The sequence below is a fragment of the Genypterus blacodes genome, unplaced genomic scaffold (genome assembly GCF_046128005.1).
Source record: "Genypterus blacodes isolate CSIRO-AG114 ecotype Tasmania unplaced genomic scaffold, CSIRO-AGI_Gbla_v1 ptg000052l_1, whole genome shotgun sequence".
In the NCBI taxonomy this organism is placed as follows: domain Eukaryota; kingdom Metazoa; phylum Chordata; class Actinopteri; order Ophidiiformes; family Ophidiidae; genus Genypterus; species Genypterus blacodes.
In genome coordinates, this window is record NW_027466864.1 from 3711088 (window position 1) to 3734540 (window position 23453).

The 23453-nt window shown below is 42.8% G+C and overlaps 1 protein-coding gene across 2 annotated transcripts; it reads left to right on the plus strand.

The window, feature by feature from the left end:
- The first annotated feature begins 858 nt into the window (after positions 1 to 858).
- Positions 859 to 22977, plus strand: klhl32 (kelch-like family member 32). Of its 2 annotated transcripts, XM_076150449.1 has the most exons (10): positions 859 to 881; positions 4481 to 4658; positions 8382 to 8489; positions 12323 to 12421; positions 15011 to 15226; positions 17471 to 18197; positions 18931 to 18989; positions 19899 to 20091; positions 21470 to 21564; positions 22477 to 22977. In XM_076150449.1, the coding sequence occupies exons 1-10, from the start codon at positions 859 to 861 to the stop codon at positions 22636 to 22638; spliced, it is 1860 nt and encodes a 619-aa protein (XP_076006564.1). In that variant the 3' UTR covers positions 22639 to 22977. The 2 variants fall into 2 exon arrangements, with proteins under 2 accessions (XP_076006564.1, XP_076006566.1); XM_076150451.1 differs by lacking the exons at positions 859 to 881; positions 4481 to 4658; positions 15011 to 15226 and having other exon boundaries at positions 8370 to 8489.
- The last annotated feature ends 476 nt before the right edge of the window (positions 22978 to 23453 follow it).

Sequence of the window (23453 nt, forward strand, 5' to 3'; positions counted from 1 at the left end):
TTAAGTCTGATTTGTACCTTGTCTGGGTTCATACATATTCTGTACACATCATCACATGTACACTCCTTAAGATTAAGTTAAAACATGTGGCATGTGTTGATGTTGGTGTGAGGACCACAGGGACCGCTACATCTCTTTCATCAGTCTACAGCAGACATGCGTCTGAAGGTCACTCATGAATGGATCGATAACTAGATCTCACTGAGGACTACACACTCAGAAGCAGGTGGTAGTATACTGTGCCCACACTAATCCATGCAAACATAAACCTTAATCTGTAATAGAAGCATCAGTGAAGACCCTCAGGTAACTTACTGTATAGTGAGTAGCGTTTTCAATCGGTTGCCAGAGCAGCTATATGGTTTCAGAGCGCATCATCGCTGACCTCTGTTTCACTCGTTTGCTGCTGGATATTATTGCTGGATATTATTACACAGTATATTGTGGGATATCACATTCAAGTGTGTAGCACATTATGTCAAGGTTGTAGCTACACCAGAAGGACTTGGTGTAATTTGGACTCCCACCTTGTTTTGAGAAGTGGTGAGGTTGTCTATTTCTTCTGCTGGAAGAGAGTGCCTGTGGCATCTACAGTGTGAGCTGGAGTTGAAAAAAGGCTTGGGGGAACAACTATAGGAAGGTTGGAATGTTAAAGATGACACCAGTGTCGCCAAGACATGGGTTGCATCCTTTTACATGTCACCAGGGAGGTTGTCATGCTGAGGCTGACGAAAGCTGACATGCTGTTCTGTCCTATCAGGCTGATGCATGTGTCCAGTGAGGAGTCCACAGTCCCTGAGAGCCTTATTGCACCACCCCTTCACCTCTATCTCCACATCCTCTGTTCTTTCAATGGGCATGCCTTCTGAACCTAGCCTCAGGTAGGTGGCCCGGTCAATGCATGCATACATGTTGTGTTTACAGTATGTGCTGACAGTTCATGGTGTAGAGAGGATATTTAGTTAAGTAGACAACTAGAGCCAGACTAATACTGGATCATTATCATCACTTTTTTTCACTATGTTTTTATTGAAGCAAACATTTTACATGACAGTGCGCATACAGTTATAGGATATTTTGGAGATCATTTTTTATACAGAAAGAGGGGGGAAATGAGAGCGAGAGAGAGAGAAAGAGAGAGGGCGAAGGAAGGTTGTATTATCATTGTTGTTGTTGTTGTTAAACTTTATTCGTAGACCCTGAGGTACAATAGGCAATATGAGGTACAAGTAGATTGAAAATGTAATAGCAGGAAGCCACGGCCGCATGGCACAGTAGTGTGGACGCAGAGTCCAGGATAGCATCAGTGATGTTGATGCAATGATCTCATAGGGTAATACAGTTTTTACAGGATGATGTCAAACAGCAATGTAGGCTACTGCAAATCGCATCATAGGCTGTGGTAAAGAGAAGGAGAGAAGAGAGACACAAAAAAAACAAAGAGAGGACATCCCACCCAAAGACCCGACCCAACCCTGCAGTCACACAACCCTGCATACATAAAACCCCGTCCTGGCCTGCCTGGGATGTGAATAAAATGAAAAAATAATAAGGAACTATTTGGTATTCAGGTTTTCGGTCACTGGTCTGGCATAGCCTGTAGATCTGTGAAGTAAGAGAGAAATGGTTACCATCTCTGATAGAACTTATCAGTGTGGCCCCTCATAGTGTACTTGATTTTCCTGAGTTTAAGACAAAACATTGTATCCTTCAGCCATTGCAAAATAGAGGGAGGGGTAAGGGATTTCCAATACAGGAGCAGGCGGCGTCGAGCAAGCAGAGAGGTGAACATGACCAATCTCTTTGGTGAGGTGTTAAATTGGCGTGAGTCAAATGGGGTGGAAATATGAGGGGAGGGTTGAACTTGCGTAGAGAGGGAATTAAGTTAAGAAGACAACTAGAGCCAGACTAATAATGAATTATTGAACAATACTAATATCAGCCAATTGACATTGATTCTTTTTTTCTCCTCAATTTGGAATGTCCAAACCTAGTCTGTATTTTACCTTACCTTACCTTACCTTACCTCACTGAACGAACAACCCAAGTAGATACTGGGAATCAAACCCCACTTTGCACTTGATGATGGGTGAACATTTTGCCTTGAAATCACCAATATAAGTTCTTTAATTTAACAAATAGGAGAGGTATTTTTTTTTTGCAAGGATCCTTCATGTGTTGCTTTTGAATGCCCTGCATATCTATTACAGGTATATTAGTGTTAGGATCTGTGCGTGGTCGCGCTCTGTTTTTCTATTGGTTTGTTTTCATACTTGTGTTTGTCCCTGGATGGGCGTGGCTACCTGATCCCTGTTCCCGCCACCTGATTCCACACAGCTGATCACCATTTCAGTGCTCGTCAATGGTGGTATTTATGTTCCAGGTCAGCCAGCCATGCTTGCCGTAGAGTTTTTACTCACTCTCTTACTTACTCGCTAAACTCTCAATACTACTTACTTACCTACCCACTACTCCGTTTCGTTGCATGCTGCGCTGTTTTAGTTTAAGTGAGTGGACCTTTTGTTTTTCCCGCACTCCGGTATTCTGTTGTTGTTGGGATTCACTCACTTCAGCTTTGTCAAGCGTTTTATGTTCACCGTCTCCAGCTGCAGCGCCCAGCCTCCATGTTCCCAGCCTCCTCCTGGTTTGTGTGTTTGTTTATTAAATTCTTTTATACACCTGATTCCATGTTCTGGTGTCTGTGTTCGCGTAACCGGGTTCGACATTAAAATAACTTGTCGCCTGCTGATCATAACAATTAGCCTTGTTCTCAGGGCTGTATGTATGTATATTCAGTGCACAGACACATCTAGAGGTTTGTTGCACCTGTTATGGTATAGTTTTCAGTGTAGTTCCAAACTGTAATGAACCAGGATAACTGTAATCACACATAATGGTATGCATGGCATTTGAATAATTGTTAGTAATTGCAAGAGTATACAATAAGGCAAGATACTATATAAAACAGATTAAATACAGCATTCACGATAAAAAGGTATTTTTTAACTATCTAGAAATACTGTATTTTGATATATATGATAAGGCAATATGAACTTGAATAAATAAACCGTATGATAGGTTCTAATTCGAACAAGTCTAGACACATATTGGGAGGCGTAGGGTGTCATAATATATTTTAGCTTTAGGAAGATCCATGAATGATTGATTAATGAATCTTCCTCATTGAGACACTGACTTGTCAAACACAGGTGTAACCAATTCCATTAATATGGCTGCATTCCAATTGGTTACCAGCACTAGAAGCCTCTTGTTGTGAATGGTGGCTCGGTGCTCACCGGCAAACAAAACCACACATCCATCATCAATGTTATTAGTTACACCTGTTCTTTTGAGGTCACACTGAGGTCAACCTAATTTACTTTGTGGAATAAAGTTCACTTGCGTTATCAGGGCAACACAAAAAAGTACAAGATGCATCAGTGTAGTCAATGTAAAAATGAGGGGGGTCTTACTTTCCACTGTCACTGGACAGAGATTGCTTTATGCCTGTAACCAATTCATTATCACCAAATGCATCAAAGGCCTTCTTCCACCTCCACTGCTGCCTTTTCTGACTAGTTAGATTGTGTCTCTTGCCCTCACTCTGATCCAGCCTTGCAATCTTGTCCTTTCTCCCTTTGCTCCTCCTCGGGCAGAGTCCCAACTATAACAAACATGTTGAGTCATCATTCATCCCTGCCCCCCTTGTAGCACACATACCCACACACATTATTTGCCTTATTTCCCGTTGCCGTGAAGGTGACAGAACAAGCCTCCAGCAGAGTGGCAGCCAATGAGGAGTGTAAGTGGACAGAGATGGATTTGGACAGACATGGTGGTGTGCTGCTGATAGATGAGCACACACAGAGGGGAACAGAGAAAGGATTGAAAAAGCAGACTTTACTTTCTGCCAGCAGCATCTCTATAAATCCATCAGTCAGCAACATTCTTCCAGACACAAGCTGTGCTCATCATCTACCCCCGTCCACACAGTCTGACTGTCTGAATGGAAATACGTGGAGATATTTGTGGAGAGGTGTTTTCACAATCACGACTCAAAAAAATGGTTATTTTTAATGATTTAGCTTGGTGACATCACTTTGCACTCTGGGCACATGAAGGACACTTGTCATATTATTTTGACATTTTACAGATCAAACAATTAATTTATTAATATAAACATTGTAATATTAAACAATAATGGTTGTAAACATTGGTTGCAGGCCTCAAAAGCTGAATAAATCATTTGTTGGGATGTGCACATGATTGCAAATTGAAATTATCCTTTGATATAGATTTGATGAGTACTGGGCTATCTTTGTACCAACAGAAGTGATCACAATACTACAAAGTAATGGTGGTAATAGTATTAGGTAGTAGTCAAAATAATAATAATTACTAATAATAGTAATAATCCATAGGTGCACATTTTAATTACATGTCCTCCCTTCCTCTGTGTGTGTGTGTGTGTGGGCGACAGCAGGGAGATGCTGACAGGACAGAGGCTCTGCCAGTCAAAGTCCCACCAGGACTCAGTCCTCTCAGCCCTCAACCAGCAGAGGAAAGACGGCTTGCTGTGTGATGTCACTCTGGTCGCCGGCGAGCAGAAGTTCCACGCCCACAAAGCCGTCCTGGCTGCGTGCAGTGATTACTTCCGGGTGAGTCGAGGACACAGCTGTGTTGAGAAAATGAAAACTGTGTGGACTTTGTCATCATTGCATGATCATCATCATTATCCTCGTTATCATCATCATCATGATTGACCACAGCGGTGATCCGGATGCAAACTACTACTGTATACGTGTTTAGTCTTCTCCTGTCAACGCCTGCTGGGGCAGCTTTAGGTAAACTCACGCTGCCAGACAGGAGATTAGTGAGATGGCACACACAGGGAAAAGTATGCTGATGAGATTTGATTTAGGACCTCTGAGCAGATTACCAAGGAGAAATTAATCCCTCTTGAAAATGAGAGGCAGATTAAATATGTCCAAGTCACCCAGGGATTATTCCTTCTGTGTGATTATTCCTTCAGTGTGTAGGCTGTGTGTCTGTGTGTAGGATATTTATACTTCTCTCTGCAGAGGATTGAAGGTGGGTGAGTCGCACTCCTCCACTCTTTTGGTACGTCCTTCTTCACTATCGTTCTTATTTGGTCTTTTGGCTGCATTTTGAAATTTGAAAGTCCCAGCTGAGCCAAGCAATGTTGCTTTTGAACTCAAATGATTAGATCAGTCTGCCGCTGTAAGCACAAAACTCTCTCTGCTCCTCTTCCTCTTAACAACATTATCCTCACTTTGTCATCCGACTGCTCCAATGTGTTTCATTTATTGAGGGAATGAGGAGTTAAGAAGGTGCCTCGTGAAAAATGTCCCTGTCTCTTTCAAACCACACACACGCACACACACACAGAGCGGTGATTACAACACATTATGTCGCAGAGCAGACATGAGTAATTGTAATGAGATACCTGAAGCGTGAGTTGTTTACCTGGGAATTGTCCTGGACGTGTCACCTGCCTCTTCCAATACCATCACATCACTAAGATGGCCCAACAGCTCAGGGAGATCAGTCACGTGTCCGTCACACACCACCCTCAGCTTTCCCCCTCTCTAATGAAAATACAAACATAAACGCATACATCTTTTCTTTGACAGTTTTATAGTATTGTCATCTTGCCCTACAGCGAGTACAGAAAGATCAAAAGCCTTCATGGTCTCAAAAGTTCACGTCATACACACAGTCATGCAGTATTACACATAACTCATTGTTATTGCCTGAACTCTTAACACACAGTGCTGTTCAATAACATGTTTAGACCCCATATGACTTGCAGCAGACCACATCCTTTATTTTCCAATATAATTTGATTTGATCAAATAACACAATCTACCGCATATTGATCTCTGAGGGGGCATTTGTTATGGCTGCTAAAAAGCAATCCGTCACATGCACTACAAACTATTATAAACAGTTTGCTCCATTCCCATTTGGAATCTCATCGATTTTCCTGCAAGATGCTGGGTATATTGTACAAATCCTATATGACATTTTACACAAGAACTACGTATGTGAGTTCAATCAGGAGATTTATTGCATTCATGGTAGTAATGGTGGAAAGGGGAAGGTCTTTTTCCTACTAGACCTCATCTATAAAGGGGGTTTCATGTGGTGCTATCCCCCCAAAGCCATAATGGAAGGCTCCCCATGATTGAGTCAAGGATGAGATATGGGATGGAGCCGGCCTCTTTAGGACTTCACTGGGCAAGGCCAGGAGCATGATGGCTCTATGTGGAAGGCTCTGATGGATACTGGAGGAGGAGTGGACGAGGTGGATAGGAATCTAGGAAAATAAACTTATTTAAAAGTGTGACAGCTATGACATAATTGGATTGTGGAAGTCATGACTAAAACTGGAGAAGAGAAGGAACGCCTCGGATTAGCTGATGAGAGAGAGAGAGAGAGATTAGTTAGACCTATGGGTTTGCACTTACAATATCCAAGACCTGACTGTAGAGCAAGACTTGATTTAATCCAGTGTAAACATACCTAACAATCACTTGTTGAAGTATTATTACTGCTTTTCATGGTATACTTTACTTTTTCCGCACTTGAAATGTGTGTTGGAAAAAAAAAAAAACTGAAAATCAAAACAATCTGTATCAATACTGGATTTAAAAAAAAAAAACATCCAAAAAACTGAATGAAAACTGGTGGTTGTCAGAGTTGGAAATAGCTTCATTGAATATTCGAATAATTCTCTGGGTGCACAAGACACGTGATTTCTGTTGGCAGGTCTGCAGCACTGCAGCATCATGTGGACTGACTGCAGTGAGAGCAGGGCTCGGTGGCTCTCTGTAGCTCTGCCCTGGATCTATATCTCAAGTCAGAAAAGCCATCCATCACTTACCAGCATTCTCTCGGCTCCTCCTCCAAGGTCGGGAGCGGCCATGTTCCTTCCGAACGTCCTCTCTTGACCTTCACACTGGAACAAAATGACCACATGAAAGTGTGCACATACTGCTTTCCCAGAACGGCATGAAAATACACGCACAAACACATTGACCACAGCTCACAATCACACCCCAGGCTTTGCTACATGCCTCCCTGTGCTCGCTCAACCAGTGGATTTTTAATTAGCACAGCCATGAATCAATAAGGCCAGGTTCCAAGCAGCGAACATGCAGGCTTCTGTAAAAAGCTGAGCATAGCCTCATGATGAAACAATCTTGGGAATCGCCCTCACAACATGATACATAGGGTCCATTTGTAGGAGGAGGGCATTTGTGCCTGGTTACTGTTCATGCATGTGAGGGTTGGACACGTGAGAGGAATGAATGTTGTTTTCAATACAGGGATGCAACAGTGGCTTGAGGGAGTTTGAGGCTTATAATATTGGCACTCTTAGACATAGTGAAGAGGGACTGGGGAGCAGATTACTTCTAGATCATAATCTTCAGTCAAGAGAACTGGAGGAAAACAATGTCTCCAGTGACTAGAATTAGATTTCAGAAGTCAGCTGAGGCTCCAGGCACCATTATCCTGCACAGGATAAGCAGGTGTAGAGAATTGATGGATGGATGTTATCTTTGTTCTAATACAATCGAGCGGAAAAACATTTTAAAGTCAACGAAACTTGAAAAGTTGCAGGTTAAAGGTCTAAAAACTTTGTCCGATCACAGATATAGAGATGTTGATCTTCAGCATTGCCACATTTGATATATGGCCCTGAACTCGATCTCTCCTCCACACGGCTGCTCTGTGCTGGTTGGCTCTGATCGATGGCTCCATCATCCCTTCATGGTGTGACACCAGTCAATAGCTTTGATTAGCAAGCAGCTTGCTGGATTCACACACAGCAGGGCCCAACTGCAGAAGGCTAGTCTGCTGCTTTGATTTCACTTACAGTGTGCTGTGCACATGTTTGTGTGTGTGACTCTGTATTGACAGTAGAGAAAGACTCTGAGGCTGCATAGCAGAAAGTACTGATTGTGCTATTTATTTCTGCTGACCTGTGGCTCCAAGGCAGGAAAATCGATGAGGAGGGTCAGAGACTGTTATCTCTGTCCAGTTTTGATTCATTATTCTGCTGTATTTGTAGCATCTATACACACTGGACCTATATTTCAGCCTGTCCATGCTGTAAAACACAGCCAATAGAGTCAACAAGGGGATTGGAAGAATAAAGCCTGATTGATTTTTTTTTTGTCAAGGATTTTTTGGTCAATTTCCAATTCAGCATTTTACTGCTTTGACATGGCCAATTATTTTTAAACAAAGGAGGAAAAATGATCTGTGAAATGTCTCTGTGGTCCATTTATATACTGTACAACATTTATTATTATATTGTAAGAGTAAATCATGTTTCTCTCATGCATCTTCAGGCCATGTTCAGCCTGTGTATGTTGGAGAGTGAGGCAGATGAAGTGACCCTGCAGGGAGTGACCAGCGTTGGCCTGAAGCACGCTTTAGATTTCGCCTACACTGGGCAGGTGAGCCTGAGTTTTTACACCATATGTCTGTTGTTGTGCAAGCGTTTACACATGAAAACATGTATTTTTCCCTACTTTTCCTGGAACACATTTGTGATTTAATTTGTATCCTGTTCTTGAAACCCTTTCATTTCAACGTGCCTTGTCCTTTCCCAGGAAAATACACAGGAAATGATCGCTTTTACTCTGCCAGAAGCATCAGCAGTGGTTTGTCAAAAGCTTTTATGTCCTGCAAATATCAAGGAAATGATATCATAGTATTCCCCATGCCATCTGCTTCATAGGTGACATTTGGGGGTAGCCAATCAAATACACCAGATGGCACAACATGTGTCACCAAAATAAAACAAAACACCAATTTTGGACATTACTGCATTGATATATAATGCAGCAGCAATGTTTTCAATTACAGAATGACTTTGGATAGAATGTTATGCAGAGGATGTATCAAATTTAGCTTTCAGACATTTGGCATCATATTACTGCTGAGCAATATTCTGGCAACTACAGAAACCGATTTAGAAGGGACACATTATACAGATTTCTATGTTATGAGTTCTATTTTGAAATCTTTGCAATGCTGCAAAAATGCACAACAACAGACTGGCCAACTCCTACTTTCCCCTGTAGCACACTGACTAAAGGGCGTTATTAGATAGAGAGAGACACTTATTTATTTACTTACTTGATTTAATTGAGCCCTAAAGGGAAATGATAGTGTTACAGCAGCTGACAACATTCATGCATGAAAGAAACCAATTACTAAATAGTCCATAAATAATAGTTAGTCATGTGAATTATGTAAGGTATGTGTAAGTGTAAAATAGTCAAGTACTAATATAAACCTGCATAAAATAAATGGAAAAAAGTACCAAATCCTTAGAAGATCTGATTAAATTAGAATGCATTAAAATAGAGGCTTTGGACCATCCTGGGAGTTGTTACGCAATCTGATGGCAGCTGATAGGGAGGATTTCCTATACCTGTCTGGCACCTTGGTAGCCTGTGTCTGAAGGTACTGAGTGTTGTGAAACATGTTGGGGTAAACCTACCCACACTATATCTCTGAGGGAAAATAATATGCCCTCCTGGCATAACAAGAACATGTTACTGTATTTCTGCACTAAAGCAGCGAGACAGTGTGAGTCATATCCTCTGGCACATCACCGCCCTTATGTCACCAGCACAAAACCATCACGTCTCTCAACCCATCAATGGAGATTGAGTGTGTGATTATTTATAATAACCTTCACTGACCCTTTTAGTGCCATTGATGCTCAGCCTCATGGCTTACACAGTATACAGAAAGGCCAGGAACTTAGTAATTACTCCTAATTTTATTCCCACAGTGGAAATGAGTGAGAATGAGTCGGCTAGGTGGCGTAAGTAGGTCAGAAGCAGGCGGGGGAGCCTCTCTGATTTGGTTGGCCCAGCTCCTGTCTGCCCAGTGGAGATGATAGCAGATGAGATGAGGGCAATATGCTTATCCCACATCATAAGTAATGACCTACTAACATCCTATCAGAGGCCAGCAGGGTGAGGAGACGTACTGCCACAAGATACACTCAGACAGGGAAAAAATTGATGCATTTGGATATGACTTCAATTACTGTATATGGGATGCCAACAAACACGCAGCACAGCAGATATCACACCTTCTTTAATCATTCCTAAACACGACATCTGTTTGTTGCCATGTCAGTTTTATTGCCAATGGATGTAACACTTTCTAGAGCGCACATCTTATTGTTATTCCAGTTCTTCTAGTTTCAACTGCAAGAGTAAAGAGGAATAAGCTTCCACTGGTCACATCCTGTGTGCATATGAGTAGACTAGATGCAATAACGGCCTGTTGTGCAAGCTTTTCCTTTTGTCTTCTTCTCCAGGTAAACGCTTACAAGAAGTGAGCGCAATGAATAATGGTTTATAGAAGCACTCCCACACAGCTGCGAACTAGGCCCGGTGTTATAACACCGACTTGCGCTGTGCGAGGCTGAAGTGCTCGAATTCAAAAAGGACCATTGGACTGGAGAGGACAGCAGGAAATGAAGAGTGCTCACTTACAGTTATTACAGTTATTATTTTTAGTTGCCTTCAATTTTGCTGCCTGCCAGATCTCACAAAGTGTAGATTGTTGTCTGCGTCAGAGAGGAAGTAAAAAAAAATAAATCAGCGTGTGTTGTGCTTAAGTGGCAGTTTAATTGGCTTATATCCGTCAAAAATGCCAAGAATTAAAATCGGAGCTCTGAGTTGTATTTTTCTCCTAAATCAAAGTGTAATTTTGATGTCATGATCTCAATAGTCGTCAATCATTCTTACAGAAGCTTTGCTGGTGATTGACTGAATAGTGGGCATACAGAATGGAAAATGTGTACATAAAGCTACTTAAAGAGAAAACATATTTAAGCCTATATTGTATCATATCAATGTTCAACACACACACCCCTCCAGCAATACGACATATAAACATGAGGCATAAATGAGGGAAAATAACAGAATGCGTAATATGTTCACTTGATTGCAGGATCCTTGGCAAACATAGCAGATGTTTTGTGTTTATGTTAAAGATATATATATATAAAGATATTATATCATGTATCTGTTATATTAGCATCAGGTATTTTTTATTTTACAAAGGAAAATTGTTGCAGTTGGCTATGTAGGGCAGTAATTCTAAAATTATTATCAAGGTTTGTTCTGGTTCTTTGTAACAAAACATTTCATCTAAAGTGGGTTAGTCTGTTGTGTAATGTAGCCTGTGGGATATTTAGTTTCATGGGTTCATTATTGCAATAATGAATTAGATATTTGAATAGATTTATGAGCAACAGGTACAGAAGAAGAAGAAGTGAGTACAATATAAGAAGAAGAAGGGAACCTGCACCTTCAATGAAAACATTTAGGAGAAGGTGTGTAGAGCTGCATGGCTGTGAGCAAACACAAGCTGAGGAAGGTAGATGCCAACCCGCTCTTAGTTTTGACCCTGAGGCTGTTACTGGAAGGTTCAGCCTCTTGCTGCCCCATCACACCTGGATCGGGGGAACCCTGCGCGTCGCCACACGGGATGAGCTGCCTGAGTGGGGTTTGGTTAAGAGTCAGGCTACAGTGTTTTGAACCAGCTGCAGTTTTGAAGAGTAGACTATATTGAGGAGATGTAAATAAGCAACCTTCGTAATATTGTCAATATAGTTGCTGAAGGACAGGTCGAATGTTACAAGTAGGTTGTTTATTGTTATGGAACCGTTACAAAGATTTACAACGATGTTCTGAAGTGCCAATTTGGAAACTGGGATTAGCATTTCAGTATTGACATTTAAGAGCAGAATGTTCTTTGCCTAAAACCAGATTGATAATATTAGACGTAGATAGTTTGTCAGCTGGTAGGTTTGAAATAGGCCTATAGGTGTTTAGAGTGCCTGGATCCAGAGTTGTTTTGTTGTTTGTTAGGTTTGATCACAGCTATTTTAAATGCAGCAGGCACCAGCCCAGTGGAGAGTGACTTAATTATAATAGTAAGTAGGCAAGCTGGTGGGCAACGATCTTCAAGGAGTTAAGCAGGCAGAGAATCTAGCAAGCAACCATAATGAACATGTGTGTCGAGTTTCAAAATGACTGAGTGCAAGACAGAGGGTCTCTCATAGCAACAACATCTGAGGCTACTGTCGTCATGGTAGCAGCATTTTCGATTTCTGCTTTTATTGTTTCCACCTATTTGTGAGAAACTCCATGAACTCCTTTGGTAAGAAGTTAGAGCTAATTGTATTTACGTATATACATATACACACACACGCTCTGCCATTATTTCTCTGCATCTGATCCTATTCTCTGGTCAGATCCTGTTGGAGCCAGCGGTGATCCAGGACGTTCTGTCTGCAGGCAGTCACCTTCAGCTGCTGGAGCTCCTCAGCCTCTGCTCCCACTACCTCATCCAGGTATGCACGCGCACACACACTCTCTCTCTCGCTCTCTCTCTCTCTCTCTCAGTCCTCATCAGAGCACTGCTGATTCACAGGAACAAAACTACATGATTCCTATCAGGTCATTAGAATTCCTGCAGTGTCATCACATTTTAAAACATTGTGAGATCAGACGAGGTCACTTGATATTTTCACTCAGGAAATATCAAGTGTCTGCAGGGCATAGCAGGTATAAGATATGACATTGAAGTTGAAGCAGAAAAGCTAAGTTTATTCAACAATTCCTTCTTTTTTTTTTTTTTATCTTTATCGCATCAGAATTTCATTTCTCAGCTGGGAGACAATTTGTAGGTCATGAAGGCACCCAGGATTAGTTACATGATATTTAACGAGTCAGCTTTAGTTTTCGCCTGATTTCTTTAAAACAGCCCACACAAGTACCAACTCTCCTCCTTAATCATCAATTACTCCTTCATTTTTTCAAGTTTCTGTAATCATATAAACAAGAATTAGTCAAACAGTGAAATTGTCGATGTTTCACTCGAGCAATATTTTCCCATGTGCGACAAATGTGTGCGACAAACGCAGTATGGGAAATGGATCAAACTGTATCTTCCCCAGAATCTAATCAAGTCGTCCTTTACCCAAATAAGAAACAAATGAGCTCCAAACAAGGGAAATCTGTAATGAATGTCTTTGATAGTGATTCATTTGTCTTTTGTCCTGCTCACAGGAGAGATTTCACAGAGAGGTTAGTGATCATTGACCAGGATCAGGGACAGAACAACCCAGAGATTCAATGTGTTCCTCAAGGACACTTAACAAGATGGATAGATATGCACTTTGGGTATTTAATCCACACTGTCTGTTTGCAGGGTGTAGTTTTTAAGAACTAGGCCATCCTTGAGCCTACTTCATGTATTTCATCCTTGTGGCAATGAAGGATTTACTCTTGGATTTGGCAACAGCAGCACATCCAGCTTAGAGCCAGAACAGAATCATCTTATCATATCTGATACACACGGTGGTGTTTCCTCTCTCCCATTAAATGCATTTGCAGAGGCTTTCATTTATTTTCTTTCATACATACACATAGTACACAGGGTATATTGCTAATTATGCTTCTGAGTTGCTGTAATGTCTTTAGTGATTAACCTGGCCTTAGCAAGTGACAAATCCCTGCTGCCTCACGCTGTATTATCTCAATTTAACAGTTACATCACCGCTGTAAATCATGCTCTAGTGTGCCATCTGCTGGTAGCAATGGTTGACATTATTGTTATTTATTATCTTCATCACTATTTGTAATGTTGACTGTTAATTGTTTTAAGAATATAAAGCTTACAGGCATCATAACATGCAATATTCATTTATGAATGAATAAATTACATTTTGAAATATTAAATAAATCAATAGAATCCACACACACCAGGAATTTAAATGATAATCTGTATACAATCTAGTTATCATACTATGTTCAATGAATTTCCAGGACCCACAGGTGGCTTTCATGTTCGTATAACAGCTGACATCAGTACACTTCCAAATCTACCTGGTTACAGTCAACTTAGATTGTCTGAATCTATTTAAACTGTGATGAAATGATGGAGGCGGGTGATGAAACATACAGTGTGTTTCAGACGTCCAAGGTCAGCGCATCTCTCAAAAGCAAGTTGACCTCACTTTTCTTTTTTCTTATTTTCTCCTTACCACAAATCTCTCCAGTAAAGTTCAATCTCTTCAGAAAATGATTCCAGAAACTCTTCCCGCAACATTCCCCACTGCATTTTATAAAGATATCACAAATATTGGGATTTATATACTGTATAACCTGAACCCAGGTGACTGATCAAATTATTTCACTCTCCTACAGTCTTTACCACTGTACAAATTTGATTGGCATAGAATATCATTCAATGGAGTCATTCTTTTAAACCCTGAAGCACATAGATATTTAAATTAAGACAGATTTGAAAGCATTAGAAGGTAAAGTGGCACCGGATGCAGATTTATATTGCTATGATGCTGAAGACCAACCAGTAGATGGCAGTCTGATTCCACTACTCCGAGCTGGTTTTGCCAGTTTACCTCCTCCCTCTGCCCCCGTGTCTGTCTGAAGCTCCACATTTGGCATTAAATATAATTATTCAAAAGATAATCTAACCTGAATTCATATATAATGCATATTTAAGTACAAAGGTAATATTTGCATGTGTGAGTGTTTGTGTCAAAGGGATTGATTAATTCCAAAACAATCTATAGAGCATCTCAAGCTGATAATAATGTCACATAATGATTGATTGCCTAAAGATACATTGTTTGAATGAAGTGATATTTAGGTGATGTAATCTTAACAAAGTAACATCTTAACGAAAAAAACTTTAAATTAAAGGTGCATCTTAACGGAATTCGTCAGACAAATCACGACCCACAGCAGTTTCTCAGTATTTCACTTGCAGGAATTAACCCCGTGAATGTTGCATATTTCTCTAAAGAGCTCTCAGAACAATGCGGAGGGGAGAAAATGTCATCCTCATCCTCATGCATGTGTTTATGCTTTATTTAAGGCTCAATTGTTTATGTATATCAATCTGACCCCTACAGGAGCTGAGCAGTGTGAACTACCTGGAGCTGTACCGTGTGGCCGACCTGTTCCACCTCCCGGCCTTGGAGGAGGCGGTGGTGGGCTTCCTGGTTGAGCATCTGTCTGAGCTGAGCCAGAGCCGTCAGGAGGAGGCACTGCAGCTCCCCTACCGCCTCCTCAGAGAGGTGCTGAAGAGCGACCACCTCACCTCCCTCAGTGAAGAGGATATATGGAAGGTAGAGGAAGTGTGTGTGTGTGTGTGTGTGTACGTGAGTGAGTGTGAGTTTTCCACTTAACCCTGCAAGAAAGGGAGGGAGGCGGTATTATAGTTATACTTTGTTGGAATAATATTTTAATAGGAAATAAAGTGAGAAACAATCATCACTTTGTAAATGAGAACAAAGTGCATATTGGCAATGAGGAAGAGTGAACAAAAACACAATATAGTACAAATAGAGATGCGTTCTACAAAACATTACAAACACAGCCATCCGTATGTTTGTTGTTGACATTGATGAGTAAGAGCAAGAAGAGAGGATCGTTTGTGACCATGTGTGCACGTGTGTGACTGTTGCGTCACCCCATGCATCCTAGTGTGCGTGTGCGTGTGCACCTGTGATGGACTGGCGGATGTGTGGAGATTGGGGAGTGAAGCTTGCAGTGTGGGGTGGGGACTGCCGTTTTAACTGTTCATTTGCACCAATCAGCCTCCCCCCGTCCCTTCCTACCCACCCCCCTATCTCTCTTTCTCTCTCTCTCCCCTTCCTCTCTTCTCTGATTAGGCCCACCGCGGCTCCATCAGGGCCCCAATCCCCCAGCTGTCACTCGGCTGCCCGTCTGATTGAAAACAATCAGGCCTCTGATGGCACAATTACCCTGACCCTTTAGCCAGCCGCCGCCGCCATAATCAGCCTCTGATTAGGCTGCTTTGGGCCTCCTTCACTTCGCCCAGAAGGTTAATTTGGGCATCAGACGGAAGCAAACGGCAAGCGGGCCGCCGTCCGAAAGATTGGGGGGAGGGTGAGGGAAGCACACCAATACTGGACTGATATAGCCAAGCCGTCAATCATCGTCACTCAGAGTTTTCTCGGAGTCTCAGGAAATCACATTTTTCTCTGGCTTGTTTTTTTCCCGTCCCTCTTCTTTCTTGCCATCCTTTGCCCTGTCCCCCCCCCTTTCTCTTACCACTCTTCCTCACTATCTGTGTCCCTCACGCTCTCTTTTGTGGTCTCACATACACAAACACACGTGCGTGCGCGCACACACAAGCTCACGCACACTTCTTTCGCTTTCAGTGTGGAGGGGAAGGAGTTGATTTATTCCGTGCCCCGAGGAAGTTGTGTGATGCAGCGTGACCTTCACAGTCAGCTGCCGTAGTGCATGTACACTTACACGCACACACACACACACACACACACACACACGCACACGCACACAAACACACACAGACACTGTCACTTCAGAGCTTTGAGGAGGAGAGTGGAGGAGGGGTGAGCGATAGAGGAAGGAAAGTGGCACAGATAGCGCAGAAAGACAGAATCCTGACGTGTGTGGGGGTGTGTGTGTGTGTGTGTATGAGTTGAAATGCCAGGATATCATTGACTCTTTTGTGTATACATTATACATCAAATGCTGCATTTATGTGTTGATACTGGAGTGCACACTCAAGGTGACGCTGGAAGGGTTCAGGTATCATTTCACTCAGGTCACAGCTGTGATGATGATGATGGTGATGATGTTTAAGTCACCTTGTGGTCCACCAAGTGTATTATTCAAACTCTTACTTTTTCACCTATATTTTGCCCAATTTGCCCGTGCCCGCCTCTGTACAAACACAGTATGTCACCCATCTTGATTGCCTTACAAAGTTGATGTTATTAGTTCCCTGTCACTGCACAGATTGGGTTAAAACCCACTTTGTTTTCCTGATAATGGTATCGGTGATCGGCACCCCCCCCTCCCCTTACACCGCCGCAGCTAAATAACCTTCCACCGCTCTCAAGTCCAATTAAATCTCTGCCCCGCAACCCAGTTTGTCTGCGTTAAATGAAGCAGTGTGCCCGTGGATATGGACTGTCACAGTCTCTATTAAATGCTGCCCATATGTATACAGGTGTGTTTTTGGTGTGAGTGTGTGATGCACCTGGATGTAGGTAGAGGCAGCGGGAGCATCAGATCATAATGCCATCCAAACTGGAGCAGCTAGAATATCTTTGCTTTTCCTTCTTTCTTTCTTCAAACCCTTTTATGATATTAATTCAAGTAAAAAGGAAATCACCTCTTTATCAGGTTTTCTTAATTATTTACTCCATCACACTCCAAATCAGGCTCGGCTCTTTTCATACTGACTTCCTTGCTTGCTCTATCATCACTCATTCATTTCATTGCTGTCTCCTCCCTCTGTGGTTGCCCTCTTGTGATGAACTCCCTGGCCTTGCTGTCTGTTCTTCTTCACCATCCTCTCCCTTCTCTGTCCCTAGTTGGTCGTTCTGTGGCTGGAACACGACTGTCGCTATCAGTATGCCGAGGATCTACTGCAACACGTCCGCTACGGCCTCATGGACATCCCTGAATTGCATCACCTGGCCCGCAGCCACCCTCTGGTTCAGTCGAGTCCCACTGCCGCCGCCCTGGTGGATGAAGCTCTAGACTACCACCACGCCACCTTTGCCCAGCCCCTCCATCAGTCAGCCCGGACCAGGCCACGTTTCCAGTCCCTCACCCTCTACATTGCTGGTGGGCGTAAACGTGAGGTGAGCAGAGTCAGGGAGCTACGGTACTTCAACCCGATCACCCAGGACCACGTGCGTGTGGCAGGCGGGTCAAACTGGAGCGAGCTGGCGCCGATGCCCACAGGGCGTAGCCATCACTGTGTGGCTGTTATGGGGAACTTCCTGTTTGTGGTGGGTGGCGAGGTGGAACACGCCACCGGGAGGACATGCGCGGTGAGGACTGCCTGTCGCTATGATCCCCGTGGCAACCGATGGACTGAGATTGCTTCCATGAAGGCCTGCAGAGAACACTTTGTCCTCGGCGCCCTGGGCCAGTACCTGTACGCCGTGGGGGGCAGGAACGAGTTGAGGCAGGTTCTGCCCTCTGTGGAGCGCTACTGCCCCAAGAGGAACAAATGGATGTTTGTCCAACCCTTTGACCGCTCGCTGTCCTGCCATGCTGGCTGTGTGGCCGACAATCTGCTCTGGGTCTCAGGTACACACAGATGGGAAGAAGGAACTCAACACAAACATGCACACTAGGTTCGGAATCAAATGGCAACTTTTCTTGCGCCAAATGAAATCGGACAGCGAATGGGAAAATGCATTAATATGCAATACAAACATTTGTTTACCTGAGTTACTTCTTATCAGCATTACACCAACACTCGCAAAAGATCCATTTGTGAAGTTAGAAGCTAAGAACATTTGGAATTTTGTTTTGGTTTTCCTACACTTCCTTTATTTACTATACAGGTGAAAATCCATGAGCTATAAAATCCAATACATTACATTATAAGGCTGCTTGTAGCTCCAACACTTAACGTATAGATATTTAAGAAAGGATACTATAGAGTATGTAAGTATATTTAACTTGTTGAAGTCCACTGACTGGAGGGAGGCTGCATCTTCGCAAACTCAAGCTGTGAGACAAAACCTAACTTCTGTATGTGATCTGATACAAAATAGTGTATGTTGGAAATTGTTGTAACTTCTAGAATATTTCCTTTTGGCATCTTGGCTTTAATACCATTTAAGCAGAGTTAGAACAAGCTGCCTTACAGGGAAACATTACGAGGAAGGAAGTAACTGATAATACTATAGGGAATTATTGAACGATACCTAGCGTTGATTCATACACACACTCAGCGTTCAGTGACATTTACCGCCGACACACTGCTTCATCCTTTTTGCCATTCAAGCCCATTATGTTTATCTTATGGTAACAGGTGGAGTGACAAACACGGCTCAGTACCAGAATCGACTGATGGTGTACGACCCAGAACAGGTAACAATGGAGCAGATGACACTTAGTGCTCTATGCAACACGCTTAAGTACCTGATTTGTAGAAGTAACACCTAGTAACGATCTTTGCAAAGGTATTCAAAAAGGATTTGGCAATTTTTGTTTCTGATTATAACTCAACAGTGAAAGGATCTCACATCTTGGATAAGCGACATCCTATATGAAGTTATGCCTGTGTGTGTGTGTGTGTGTGTGTGTGTGTGTGTGTGTGTGTGTGTGTGTGTGTGTGTGTGTGTGTGTGTGTGTGTGTGTGTGTGTGTGTGTGTGTGTGTGTGTGTGTGTGTGTGTGTGTGTGTGTGTGTGTGTGTGGGTTGCACGTCCATATGGGTTTGTGTTTCTACATGTTGATGTGGAAGGAATTGAAAAAGTGAGCAAGAGTGAGAGTCTCATTTGTATTCACCATGAATCTACATTCACCTGCCAGAGCAACAGCAACCCCCCACCCACTCTACCCTCAACAGATGGCCACCCGTCAGCTCCCAGCAGACACACACACACACACACGCGCTTTCTCTCCCTCAATCAAGCACTCACACATACACATGCACACACGGCCAAAAAGAATTTGCTTCGACACACTTAGGGAGATGTGCAGGGATCCTGGGTAGAAAATGGAGTGGCTGAAACATATGATTAGAAATAGGGAGGGAAGTCATTAGTACAAACCAGAGCTCTAGTGTCACGTTATTTATCTAGCACTGAGCATACATCAATTACCCATGCATGGATATGCTTAAATATTAATCTTCTTATTCATCCTCTCTCTCCTCTTCATGTTTCTCTCTCCCTCCCTCTCACACTGGAACTCACCTCCCTCTCCTCCGCATCACCTCATTTTCTCCCTTTCTCTCTTCCCTCCCACCTGCTCCTCACCACCTCCACCCGTGGCAGGACCAATGGCTGGCCCGCAGTCCCATGCTGCAGAGGCGAGTTTACCACGTCATGGCAGCGGTGAGGCGGCAGCTCTATGTGCTGGGTGGGAACGACCTGGACTACAACAACGACCGCATCCTGGTCCGCCATATCGACTCCTACAACATGGACCAGGACCAGTGGACTCGCTGTTCCTTCAGCCTCCTCACTGGTGGGCAGAATGATGGAATCACACATGTGAACATGCACACACCCATAGATAGACAGCTGGTCCTCTGTGAGCCCTTCTCTGACCTCCCCCTTTCATTTAGCTGTAGACACAAACAGCTTCAGTTGATAGAACACATTTTAACTAATAATTGCTGCAAAGAGCAGCACATAGCAATGTGCAATAGCAATACTCACCCACACCTACAAAGTGGGCCACCAACGGGGAAGCACGCACGATTCCATCTAACGCCACAGATTTGCTCCACTTGCCAAAATGAAATGGTGATGTCGGGGTTAGGTGCTGCTGGGGAAACTTGTTCTCGGAGTTAGGGTTTATACGTGATATATGAAAATGCACAAGCTCCTCCTGAACCACCGAGTGATCCGTCCACAGCCAGAGGACTCACCAACAAACGCTGTGGCAGTATATTCTAGGTATCGCAGTTCTTTATACGTTATATCGCACTGCCATTTGATGCTGTGACTAAAGGTGAATTTTCCAAGTGTAGCTCAGTGGAAGGAAAAAAAAGAACCAAAGAATGTTGATATGAAGATATAAAATCAGAATCTGTAATTGCTAGTTACTACAAGGTACATGTCCTCCTGAGATGTTTATTCAGTAAAGTAAAAAGATTTATTTTGTACCCGTTGAATTTGAACACTTTGTGACTTTCCACTCGTCAAACATCAGCCGATCAGCTTTTCTTTCCCTTTTTAAATTGTCTCTGCAATCTTTGCGTCTTTGTTACAATTTCTCATTAGACGTTTGAAGTTAAAGACATCAGCAGCAGATGGCTATACCTCACATGTCAATAAAACCCAGTTGACAGTATTTTTTTATTGCTTGGAGGTTGATTTAGGCTCTCTGGCTTTCCGTCTGTCTCTACATAAACACACAATACATAATGCTTGTGTGGGGGTGGCAGATGATGTACGATGTAAACACATGCCCATACATACATTGGGCCGGTGGGCATCTTCAGCCGCCTGTCTGATGGAGGTGGGATGGAATGCCAGTAACAAAGATATACGATATGTTAAGATATGTCAAACTCAACGGGCCGTTTGGATTTCCAGTGCAGTTCTTATTCAAATAAATTTAAGGCGGAGTGGAGAGTTAAATTGTGCCGTCCAGGCCGACACCACTGACATCACTGAGCCCAGGAGAATTAAAACTTAGATACTTTCCTCCCATTATGTCTGCAAAAGTTTAAGACAAACTCAGGAGTGTGTTCCTGCTGTTCTGAACACCATTTCCCACTCTGTCCCCCTGGTGCCACATCTTTCTCCATTTTCGCTCTGCGTCTCCTTCTCAGGGGACACAGTCATATTGTCCTCTGCCTGGCACAGTGAAGCATAGTGTCGCTTGTCCTCCCCAGGTCAAAATGAATCTGGAGTAGCCGTCCACGATGACAGGATCTATGTGGTCGGGGGATACTCCATTTGGACCAATGAGCCTCTGGCATGTATTCAGGTGAGAGATGCGGCTTCATAACAGTTGTGACAGTTCAGAATTATCACATAGACGGAGATGAATTCAGCTTTTTTTTACTGATGATGTTCTGCTGATGCAATAAAAAAAGATCTGTGAAACAGCGGCAGAGCAGTTCATCATGTAGCTATTGAACTGACTTACACCTTACATCCTGTTATGTTCAGAAATGGGCCAGGACTCAAACAGTTTCTGGGCAAAGAACCAATCCTTCTTTTTTTTTACTAGCTTGAACATACAGATGAAAATTAAGTGTTGTAAAATTTGTTCTGAAAACAAACAGCAATAACCTCTGACACACACATAATGCTTTAAAAAAGGTTATTAGTGGAAGTGCGTTCTGTAAAGCACACCTCTCCACCAAGGCTCTTATAGGGTTTTAACATACTAATTCATTGTCTATTGTGGGATAAATTAGACTGTTGTATTTAAGAGAAGAGCCCGAATTTAGGAGATGGGTTCAGAACCTTTTTTGAGCTGACCAACAAGTGAATGCAGGCGAAACCCAGCCTCTTAGGTGATTACAACTTCACTGCAAATGAACAATCCTGCTAAATGCCAATGACATTTCGGAAACTTGCGGCTTTGTATTACTCCAGATTGAAAAAAGGTGATGCAAGGGACGAGTGGGGAAGAGTTTAGAGTTAGAGTTAAAAAGTGCTACAGTGATAAATCGCCTAATGTGTTCTGCTCTCTGCACTATGCGTCTGCCACCCAAAAGAAGTGTACACCACCTGACTTCTGAAATAGAAGGCCACCCAAAACAACTACTGTTGGTGTTATTTGCAATGAAAAGTCCTTGAATACACACCAAGCCATATTTATAACTGACAAATATGATTGTAAATTATGAGAAACACGTGCAAGGACATTTGATAACTTTTGACTTTTCAGGTGCTGGATCTGAGCACAGAGGGGAAGGAGGAGGTTTTCTATGGGCCAACGTTGCCATTTGCGTCCAACGGCATAGCAACGTGTTTCCTCCCTGCTCCCTACTTCACCTGCCCAAACCTACAGACTCTCCAAGTACCCCATCACAGGATAGGTGCCGTTTAAAGCCAATCAGTCCGAACATGTGGACCTACAGTAACCAGAGGACGGACTGACAAAAGTGTACCAGAAGACAGAAATCATTGTGAAACTGATGGCAGAAGCTGATCTGCTTGTGTAAAAGCCATGTTAGTCTGCAAGCTTCTAGAAAACTCACAAATAACAAGCACCTGGCAAAATAAAACAGCATTACTTACATGTCCCCAAAGACCAGAACAAATTATCCCTCATGTCCAGCTGAGATTTGCTGGGCAAGTTAAGAGAAATGATGAGATGGATTATTACGGAGGCAGACAGAAACAGAATCTCTCACACACACACACACACACACACACACACACACACACACACGCGCGCGCAATCTCACAAACGCGCAATCTCACAAACACACAAACACACACACACAATCTCACACACACACACACACACACACACACAATCTCTCTCTCTCACACACACACACACACACACACACACACACACACACACACACACACACACACACACACACACACACACACACACAATCTCTCTCTCACACACACAATCACAATCACACACACAATCACAATCTCTCACACACACACACACACACACACACACACACACAATCTCACAAACACAATCTCACAAACACACACACACAATCTCTCACACACACATAATCTCACAAACACACACACAATCTCTCTCTCACACACACACAATCACAATCACACACACAATCACAATCACACACACAATCACAATCTCACACACAATCACAATCTCACACACACACACGTCTTATCAGAGTTCAAATAACGTGTTGTTTTTCATAA

Coding starts and splice junctions, on each gene's coding strand:
- klhl32 (XM_076150449.1), top strand. CDS start 859: ATGCCTTCTGAACCTAGCCTCAG. Junction 15,227..17,470: donor GTGAAGAGGATATATGGAAG/GTAGAGGAAGTG, acceptor CTCTGTCCCTAG/TTGGTCGTTCTGTGGCTGGA. Junction 20,092..21,469: donor TTCCTTCAGCCTCCTCACTG/GTGGGCAGAATG, acceptor TGTCCTCCCCAG/GTCAAAATGAATCTGGAGTA.